Genomic DNA, 10,000 nt, shown 5'->3' with positions numbered 1-10,000 from the left:
TAAGGGTCTCGGATCATTTTAATGTTCCTAAACTCACCGAGGAGTCACGTTAACGGTCCTAAACTCACCGATGTTTCCCTCGATGGAGATCTTCTTCTCTCTGCGCGAGACGCTGCCGGAGGGACTGGCGGGAACACGGCATGATCTCTTCGGTGGAGTCGCCATGTTTACCTACCTACCTACCTACCTGTCTGTCTGTCTCTCTGTCTCTCTCTTTCTTTCTTTCTTTATTTCTCTCTTTCGGGTTGTTGTTTGTAGTCCACTGTCAGCGCGGATTTCTGAGCGCGAGCTGCTTCTGAAATGAATTAAATCCCGCGCGCAGCGAGCTGTCAGGGTTCCGTTTCCGGGGGCGGGACTTAACAGCAGCAGAGATGTTTTGTTTCAACCAGCTGAGAGGAGGTCTCACTCTGCTGCTGTTAACAGTTACTAACATCAACCAGCTGACAGGAGGTCTCACTCTGCTGCTGTTAACAGTTACTAACTATATATGTTATAGAGTCAAGAGAGAGAAAGGAAACAGACTGAAGGTTCAACAGTTTAATATGACATCAACACGTTATTATCTCCCCAAAACACAACAACAGTAAAGGCTAAAGTCTGCAGAGCTCCATCCTGGATCACTGCTGAGAACTGGAGAACGTCCTCAGACTCTGATTGGCTCCTGACCATGGTTCCTGATCACTGATTGGCTCCTGACCATGGTTCCTGATCACTGATTGGCTCCTGACCATGGTTCCTGATCAGTGAGCTCTCCGGGACAGCAGCATCTCTCGGATGTTATCTTCAGCTTCTTTCACGCTGCGTTCAAGGTACACCTTCTTCTGCTGGAAATACCACAACAGGCACAGTCAGACAGCTGAGAGAGAGAGTGTGTCTGTGTGTGTGTGTGTGTGTGTGTGTCTGTGTGTCTGTGTGTCTGTGTGTGTGTGTGTGTGTCTGTCTGTCTGTCTGTCTGTCTGTCTGTCTGTCTGTCTGTCTGTCTGTGTGTGTGTGTGTGTGTGTGTGTCTGTCTGTCTGTGTGTGTCTGTGTGTGTGTATTTACCTCGAGCTCTTTGATTTTCTCCTCAGCTGTTTTCTGTTTGTCCATCAGCTGATTGTTGATGTCTTCCTTCGACTGAAGAATAAACCTGAGACACACACACACACACACACACACACAGTGATGTCATACTGTGATGTCATACTGTGTGTCCCGCTGGTTCTGGTTGTGACTGATTGTGTCCTGTTATAATATTATATTCTTACATTATGATCAGGAGAACGTGTCTACAGGTTATTTGTGTGTTTCTGTCTACGATGAATAAAATGTCTTCAAACAGAGACGATGGTTGCCATGGAGACTCACATGCGTCCAACTCCCTCGTAGAGCCGCGTGTTGTCCGCCAGCACGGCGACCTCCGCGTGCGTTAGCTTAGCATGTTTCTGAACACGCGTCAGCTGATCGATCTGCAGGTCGGCCAGCTTCACCTTCTGCTGCGTGTCGATCATCTTCACCTGCAGCTCAGAGAACGCCTAAAACACACACACACACAGGTACACACACCTAAACACACAGGTAACACACACCTGAACACACAGGTACACACACCTGAACACACAGGTAACACACACCTGAACACACCTGAACACACACACCTGAACACACAGGTAACACAGGTAACACACACACCTGAACACACAGGTAACACACACACTTGAACACACACCTGAACACACAGGTAACACACACCTGAACACACACACCTGAACACACAGGTAACACACACACCTGAACACACAGGTAACACACACACTTGAACACACACCTGAACACACAGGTAACACACACCTGAACACCTTTAACCTACATGAAACAGCCCCAAAATCCCCATCACCAAACCCACCAGACTCCATGTAAATAATAAGGACATTTAGCGTGTATAGAGCCTGCATATTTCCACCAGACTCCATGTAAATAATAAGGACATTTAGCGTGTATAGAGCCTGCATATTTCCACCAGACTCCATGTAAATAATCAGGACTTTTAGCATGGTAAAACACACTTCATTCAAAGTGGACAGAAACTAAATAAAACTACCAAAAGCCGTCTTGGTTCATCTTTCCACTGTTCCAACAATCACCACTCTGGTTTGGTTGAAATAAACCCTTAATTCACCCATTTACATGTGGAGATATGCTGGTTCTATACACGCTAAAAGTCCTGATTATATACATGGAGTCTGGTGGAAATATGCTGGCTCTATACACGCTAAAAGTACTGATTATTTACATGGAGTCTGGTGGAGATATGCTGGCTCTATACACGCTAAAAGTCCTGATTATTTACATGGAGTCTGGTGGAAATATGCTGGCTCTATACACACTAAAACTGTTGTCTGCTGTAATGTAACCCTACAGGACTAATGTTCAGCATCAGTTAGAGCCACTAAAAGTTCTGTTGTTGCTGCTGACAGACTCAGATTATTATTCTAAGTGTCTGACAACATTATGGGATGGATCCCTACAGAGATAGACCTTTTAGTTAAAGAGTAAGATCCTTTTAGTTTAACATGAAACAGCCCCGAAATCACCAAACTCCACCAGACTCCATGTAAATAATCAGGACTTTTAGCGTGTATAGAGCCAGCATATTTCCACCAGACTCCATGTAAATAATCAGTACTTTTAGCATGTATAGAGCCAGCATATCTCCACCAGACTCCATGTAAATAATCAGGACTTTTAGCGTGTATAGAGCCATCATATTTCCACCAGACTCCATGTAAATAATCAGTACTTTTAGCGTGTGTAGAGCCAGCATATCTCCACATGTAAATGGGTGAATTAAGGGTTTATTTCAACCAAACCAGAGTGGTGATTGTTGGAACAGTGGAAAGATGAACCAAGACGGCTTTTGATAGTTTTATTTAGTTTCTGTCCACTTTGAATGAAGTGTGTTTTACCATGATAAAAGTCCTGATTATTTACATGGAGTCTGGTGGGTTTGGTGATGGTGTTCCCTTGATTCACTAAAACATGGTTGAAAAATAGCAAAATTACCCTTTAAACACGAAGTCTCGTCAACAAATAACTGAATAACGAATTGATTTTTAACCCTAAATGTGTAGATTGTACATAGCGCGTGCGTGTGTGTGTGTGTGTGTGTAGCGTGGGTTAAGCTAACGGTTAGCCCCGGTGTTAGCTGCAGTGTTGCTAACGCTGCTACGGATTATTAACCAGCTGTTGTGTGACCCAGCGGGGAACACATAGCCCGGGTTGGCCCAGGTAGGACTGGGTAGGACCGGGTTATCCCGGGTAACACCGGACTGTATCATAGTTACCTTTTTCAGCTCCAGGTCTATAGGCGCTGCCATCTTCACCACCACTGAACCAGAAACACACACTGCGCATGCGCGAGGCCGTTGACGTCTTCACTGTTGACCTTATATATTTTATATTTATATATTTCATAATTCATATTTAAGATATCAGACCGGTTCCTTTTAAATCTCGATGTTAATCTTTAATTTAAATATTATTCATCAACTCAACCTGGAAATTAAATGTTGGAAAGTTAAATAACTATAATAATATATCAATACTGAATCAAATCAGCCCTGTAATCACTACTAGTTACATATACTAGTTACATATACTCAGCCCTGTAATCACTACTAGTTACATATACTAGTTACATATACTCAGTCCTGTAATCACTACTAGTTACATATACTAGTTACATATACTCAGCCCTGTAATCACTACTAGTTACATATACTAGTTACATATACTCAGCCCTGTAATCACTACTAGTTACATATACTAGTTACATATACTCAGTCCTGTAATCACTACTAGTTACATATACTAGTTACATATACTCAGTCCTGTAATCACTACTAGTTACATATACTAGTTACATATACTCAGTCCTGTAATCACTACTAGTTACATATACTAGTTACATATAGTCAGCCCTGTAATCACTACTAGTTACATATACTAGTTACATATAGTCAGCCCAGTAATCAATACTAGTTACATATACTAGTTACATATAGTCAGCCCTGTAATCACTACTAGTTACATATAGTCAGCCCTGTAATCACTACTAGTTACATATACTAGTTACATATACTCAGCCCTGTAATCACTACTAGTTACATATAGTCAGCCCTGTAATCACTACTAGTTACATATACTAGTTACATATAGTCAGCCCAGTAATCAATACTAGTTACATATACTAGTTACATATACTCAGCCCTGTAATCACTACTAGTTACATATACTAGTTACATATACTCAGCCCTGTAATCACTACTAGTTACATATACTAGTTACATATAGTCAGCCCTGTAATCACTACTAGTTACATATAGTCAGCCCTGTAATCACTACTAGTTACATATACTAGTTACATATACTCAGCCCTGTAATCACTACTAGTTACATATAGTCAGCCCTGTAATCACTACTAGTTACATATACTAGTTACATATACTCAGCCCTGTAATCACTACTAGTTACATATACTAGTTACATATACTCAGCCCTGTAATCACTACTAGTTACATATAGTCAGCCCTGTAATCATGTAGTCAGCACACATACAGCCTAGCATCATTTACTCTCCCTCCTCTTCTGCGTCTCTTGTTGAGGAAGAAACCTCCTTAAATATGATAATTAATCACCTCGGTGATACATTAATCATTTCATTCCTTCATCCGGGGGCTGCCATCGCCTCTGCTCCTCAGCTCACCTGTCCATCACCAGACCCCCACTGTTCTCACCTGTCCATCACCAGACCCCCACTGTTCTCACCTGTCCATCACCAGACCCACACACCGTCTGTTAACGTTACGACAGACTTCTAAACGTGACGAGAAGAGGTGTGCGATGGCTTTACGTTATAAGCCGACCAGGACTGTGCCATTTGGGGAGGGGCCGTCACTGATCCCCCTATGATCCCTGATCCCCCCCCCTCCCCCCCAGGTTGGCCATTCAGACAGGACGAGGCTGTCAGGATTCAAACTAACTTTATTCAAACAGCTTAAATACAAAAACAAATCTCTGTGGTTGATTCTCCTGAAGGAGCTACTCAATCAGCCTGCAGGGCTGTGATGTCACCACTGGCTGTGTGATGTCATCTGTTGTTGTTGTTGGGGTTCTGGACGAAGTTGATGGAGTAGGAGCCCGTGCCGGCGTCCTGGTTGACCTGGAAGTTGTTGGTGGAGAGACCGAACGGTCTCAGCACCATGTTCCCCAGGTCCTTCAGCTTACCTGAGGGGGGGGGGGGGTCAGAGGTTAGGGTCACTCTCATCTCTGATTACTGCTCTATGAACTGATCTGATGAGGTCATGATGCTTTAACATGGTGTGTTCAGGGGCAGTAGTATGTTGCTTTAACATGGTGTGTTCACGGGCAGTACGTACTCAGCATCTCCTCCTTCAGCTTCTCATTTCTCTCCTGTATCTGCTGAGGCAGCCTCTGAGAGACAGACATGCAGAGAGACAGACAGGCAGAGAGAGAGAGACAGGGGAGGCAGACAGGGGAGAGAGACAGACAGGTGGAGAGAGATTGTTATCACCAGACTCCATGTAAATAATCTGGACTTTTAGAGAGTATTCTGGTGATGGGGATCAGGGCTGTTTCATGTTAAACTAAAAGGATCTCTGTGGAGCATGCTGTTAGCATGCTGTCAGCATGTGAACCCACCATGCAGGCCTGTCTGGCGCTGGCCTGGTTCCGGTCCAGGTCCAGAACCTTCTTGTAGTCCTCCAGAGCCTCGTCCAGCTTGTCCGTCTGCTCGTACAGCTCGGCCCTCCTCAGCAGCGCCCGCACGTAGTCTGGGTTCAGCTCTATCGCTACGGCAACCACACACAACCAATCACCACGGGATCAACCGGACACGCTGCCAGACTCTACCTAACGATGACATCATCACTCACCTCGGGAGCAGTCAGAGATCGCCGCGTCCTTCAGCTCCTGGCAGGAAGTAAATACACCTGTTATTATGATGGGTTAGCATGGTGTTAGCCTCTGGGTTAGCATGGTGATAGCCTTTGTGTTAGCATGGTGATAGCCTCTGTTTTAGCATGGTGTTAGCCTCTGGGTTAGCATGGTGTTAGCCTCTGGTTAGCATGGTGACAGCCTTTGTGTTAGCATGTTGATAGCCTCTGTTTTAGCATGGTGTTAGCCTCTGGGTTAGCATGGTGTTAGCCTCTGGTTAGCATGGTGTTAGCCTCTGGGTTAGCATGGTGTTAGCCTCTGGTTAGCATGGTGTTAGCCTCTGGGTTAGCATGGTGTTAGCGTGTTAGCCTGTGAGTTAGCATGTAGCTTGTTACCAGGTGCAGTCTGGCAGCAGCTCTGTTGGAGAACAGCACGGCTCTCTCTCTGTTGTGTTAGCATGTTGTTAGCATGTTAGCATGTTGTTAGCCTCTGTGTTAGCATGTTAGCCTGTGAGTAAGCATGTAGCTTGTTACCAGGTGCAGTCTAGCAGCAGCTCTGTTGGAGAACAGCACGGCTCTCTCTCTGTTGAAACAAACGGGACAGAAACCCAACGCCTCCGTGTAGCTCCGCTCCGCCTCGGCCCAGTCTGCAGAAACACGGTTATACTGGTTTATACTGGTTTATACTGGTTATACTGGTTTATACTGGTTTATACTGGTTACTACTGGTTATACTGGTTATACTGGTTACTACTGGTTATACTGGTTTATACTGGTTTATACTGGTTACACTGGTTATACTGGTTACTACTGGTCTATACTGGTTACTACTGGTCTATACTGGTTCATACTGGTTCATACTGGTTATACTGGTTCATACTGGTTTATACTGGTTACTACTAGTTTATACTAGTTTATACTGGTTACTACTGGTTTATACTGGCTATACTGGTTATACTGGTTATACTGGTTACTACTGGTCTATACTGGTTACTACTGGTCTATACTGGTAATACTGGTTCATACTGGTTATACTGGTTTATACTGGTTACTACTAGTTTATACTAGTTTATACTGGTTACTACTGGTTTATACTGGTTCCACTGGTTACTACCGGTTTATACTAGTTTATACTGGTTCCACTGGTTTATACTAGTTATACTGGTTCATACTGGTTTATACTGGTTTATACTGGTTCATATTGGTTATACTAGTTACTACTGGTTATACTGGTTTATACTGGTTACACTGGTTCATACTGGTTACACTGGTTCATACTGGTTATACTGGTTACTATTGGTTACTACTGGTTATACTAGTTACTACTGGTTACAATGGTTCATACTGGTTTATACTGTTTACTACTGGTTACACTGGTTCATACTGGTTGCTACTGGTTGCTACTGGTTGCTACTGGTTATACTGGTTACACTGGTTGCTACTGGTTATACTGGTTACACTGGGTCATACTGGTTATACTGGTTGCTACTGGTTATACTGGTTACACTGGGTCATACTGGTTGCTACTGGTTATACTGGTTATACTGGTTACACTGGGTCATACTGGTTATACTGGTTGCTACTGGTTATACTGGTTACACTGGTTTATACTGGGTCATACTGGTTATACTGGTTACTACTGGGTCATACTGGTTTATACTGGTATATAGACAGGGCTATGTGATGCTGATGTCACTCACCTCCAGCTTTAAAATGGCTGTTGCCCTTTTCCTTCAGAGTTAAACTCTGCTGCCGGCGACTCTACAACAGAACGGAAGGTTTTAATGTCTCTGGTTTACAACATCACACCAGACACCTGAACGCCTCTTCCAACAGTCAGGGTTAGGAGGACCCCTACAGAGATAGACCTTAACATGAAACAGCCCCGAAATCCCCATCACCAAACCCACCAGACTCCATGTAAATAATCAGGACTTTTAGCGTGTATAGAGCCAGCATATTTCCACCAGAGTCCATGTAAATAATCAGGACTTTTAGCGTGTATAGAGCCAGCATATCTCCACCAGACTCCATGTAAATAATCAGGACTTTTAGCGTGTATAGAGCCAGCATATTCCCACCAGACTCCATGTAAATAATCAGGACTTTTAGCGTGTATAGAGCCAGCATATCTCCACATGTAAATCGGTGAATTAAAGATGAACTGAACTGGAATTTGAGTAAAGGTGATATAACAGATGTATTTTATTTCTTCTCATTGGTACAATGATTAAAATGGCTGAATTTGTTAAAAGGGATAAAATGGTACACTGAAAGTGTTGTTGTTGTTACACGGGCGCCGCCATGTTGGAATTCCACAATCGGCTACGTCACTGGCACGGTAAGCAGCCATGGGATGTAAACAGTCTGAGGCTAACGGACATGGCTGAGGCTAACGGGCATGGCTGAGGCTAACGGACATGGCTGAGGAAACGGAAACCAACAGGTCTGGGGGGGGGTCATACTGTATTGCCCCTGGCTGCAGTAATGAACTGTATAGGGCTAAGGCAGCTGGGGTTACGATACATTTCCACAGGCTACCTTTGACAAGGAAACCAGTCCTCAACTCATGGCTAGCTGCCTTAAAACTGGCTAGCCCTCCGACAGCCCCTAGATTTCGAGTCTGTAACGAGCATTTTTTAGACTATTTAGAGAGCTGTAATTTTGATTCAACAGGGTCTCTGGTGAGGGTTAAGTCCAACAGACTGAAACCTGAGGCCATTCCGTCAATGATTGATTTTTCAGGCTACAGTACAGGGCAGACGGATAGACCAACGGCAAGACACTAACACCGATGCTATCTGCCCCAGAGACAGGGCGCTGAAACGCTCACATCAGGCAGAGGACAGAGAGGTATGTTTAGCTGTTATCCAGCATGCTAGCAAGTCTACTAGGCAAAGAGCTGGATGTAACGTTGTTGTGACATACACAAAACACGTACATTTACACTTACACGCACAAATACAGCCTGACGTGTAGGCTTTATAACGTTCAACAAAACTGAGACTGACACACTGGGCATTCATTGAAATTGAGTCACAAAACCAGATAGGTAGCTAGATACCAAACGATCCAACCACTTATGTCAAACTCCACAAGCTAGCGCTCCGACCATAGACTGTATGAATAAACCATGACTCCGATGATATCACAGATCAATAATAATGCGTTTCTAGCTGCTAACTAAACCACAGCGGGTCTGGAAACAGAATCCAACGTCCCTTTCTACTCCCCCTGAAGCTAGCTGATGTCTCAGGGACATTGTTGATGCAGAGGGAGTTCAACTCACAGAAACAGCTGCTAGTTCCATAATAAGAGGTATCTGTGCAGGATCCATTTGTGTAATATCCATCAACGACCACAAGGAAACAATCTGCCAACTCTGCACTAGCCTAAAGTAAACGGAAAAACTGGTGAATCCTCCGTGCATCCGTCACCCTGGGGTGACTCCTTCTTATATACAGTCTATGGGTGACTCTCCTACCTGCAGCTAACTTTTTTTTTTTTTTTTTTAACTTTATTTATTTTGGTTTTAACATTGTGCGTGCAGCTAACTTAACAAGCGATCCCATTGGATGAATTCGTCCAATCACACTTTCCATTTATCTGCCTCGATTTTCTAAAACACACAGGACCTTTTCTATTTCCTCTAAATGTACATGATATATAAGCAGTCTCTATTCCCTAAAATGCATAATGTGCTTGCATACAATAAATGAGAGTACATGACAGGTAGATGGTCCAGGTTGACCTCTCTCCAACAGATGGATTCAGTTGCAGTGTCCGGCAGCGTCCACACACACACACACACACACACACACACACACACACACACACACACACACACACACACACACACACACCCACACACACACACACACACACACACACACACACACACCAGTCACTTCCCCCCAAACGATCTGAAGGTGGAGCCTGAAACAGACTGTCCTCCATGTGGTGGTAGTCAGACACTACAGGCCTGTCCCTCACAGGCTCAAATGTGTAACCCATGCCATTAAAATTACTCATTTTCATGTGTATTTAATATGCTGCACTGTAGCCTATC

General features: G+C 44.0%; 3 protein-coding genes across 10 annotated transcripts in view; all 3 read right to left on the bottom strand.

The window, feature by feature from the left end:
• The window catches only part of LOC116062373 (deoxycytidine kinase 1-like), an 8,371-nt gene extending 7,943 nt beyond the window's left edge, over positions 1-428 (bottom strand). Inside the window, exon 1 of the mRNA XM_031317046.2 lies at positions 69-428. Within this exon, the coding sequence (XP_031172906.1) occupies positions 69-165 (97 nt within the window). The 5' untranslated portion in view covers positions 166-428. The remainder of the gene's footprint in view (positions 1-68) is intronic.
• A 94-nt stretch (positions 429-522) lies between these two features.
• Positions 523-3,418, bottom strand: pfdn1 (prefoldin subunit 1). Of its 2 annotated transcripts, none has more exons than XM_031317047.2 (4): positions 3,322-3,418; positions 1,346-1,512; positions 1,043-1,127; positions 523-824 (listed from the first exon to the last, which is right to left on the bottom strand). In XM_031317047.2, the coding sequence occupies exons 1-4, from the start codon at positions 3,352-3,354 to the stop codon at positions 741-743; spliced, it is 369 nt and encodes a 122-aa protein (XP_031172907.1). In that variant the 5' UTR covers positions 3,355-3,418; the 3' UTR covers positions 523-740. The 2 variants fall into 2 exon arrangements, with proteins under 2 accessions (XP_031172907.1, XP_031172908.1); XM_031317048.2 differs by having other exon boundaries at positions 523-821.
• Positions 3,419-5,002: 1,584 nt separating this feature from the next.
• The window catches only part of ttc1 (tetratricopeptide repeat domain 1), a 7,288-nt gene continuing 2,290 nt past the window's right edge, over positions 5,003-10,000 (bottom strand). For all 7 annotated transcript variants that reach the window (XM_031317038.2, XM_031317039.2, XM_031317040.2 and 4 more), the window contains 6 exons: positions 7,632-7,692; positions 6,466-6,578; positions 5,932-5,968; positions 5,699-5,847; positions 5,416-5,470; positions 5,003-5,263 (listed from right to left, as the gene is read on the bottom strand). In XM_031317038.2, the coding sequence (XP_031172898.2) occupies positions 5,127-5,263; positions 5,416-5,470; positions 5,699-5,847; positions 5,932-5,968; positions 6,466-6,578; positions 7,632-7,692 (552 nt within the window). In that variant the 3' untranslated portion in view covers positions 5,003-5,126. The remainder of the gene's footprint in view (positions 5,264-5,415; positions 5,471-5,698; positions 5,848-5,931; positions 5,969-6,465; positions 6,579-7,631; positions 7,693-10,000) is intronic.

This window comes from Sander lucioperca, chromosome 13 (genome assembly GCF_008315115.2).
Source record: "Sander lucioperca isolate FBNREF2018 chromosome 13, SLUC_FBN_1.2, whole genome shotgun sequence".
Classification (NCBI taxonomy): Eukaryota; Metazoa; Chordata; class Actinopteri; order Perciformes; family Percidae; genus Sander; species Sander lucioperca.
The sequence above is the reverse complement of the archived record's forward strand: the minus strand, read 5'-3'. Positions and strand labels throughout refer to the sequence as shown.

What these genes read in the sequence shown, in the direction of transcription:
- pfdn1 (XM_031317047.2), bottom strand. Translation starts at nt 3,354, where the DNA reads ATGGCAGCGCCTATAGACCTGGAGCTGAAAAAG. An exon ending in TAGACCTGGAGCTGAAAAAG is followed by an intron (nt 1,513 to 3,321) that starts GTAACTATGATA and finishes TGTGTGTTTTAG; the next exon opens with GCGTTCTCTGAGCTGCAGGT. An exon ending in TACGAGGGAGTTGGACGCAT is followed by an intron (nt 1,128 to 1,345) that starts GTGAGTCTCCAT and finishes TGTGTGTCTCAG; the next exon opens with GTTTATTCTTCAGTCGAAGG.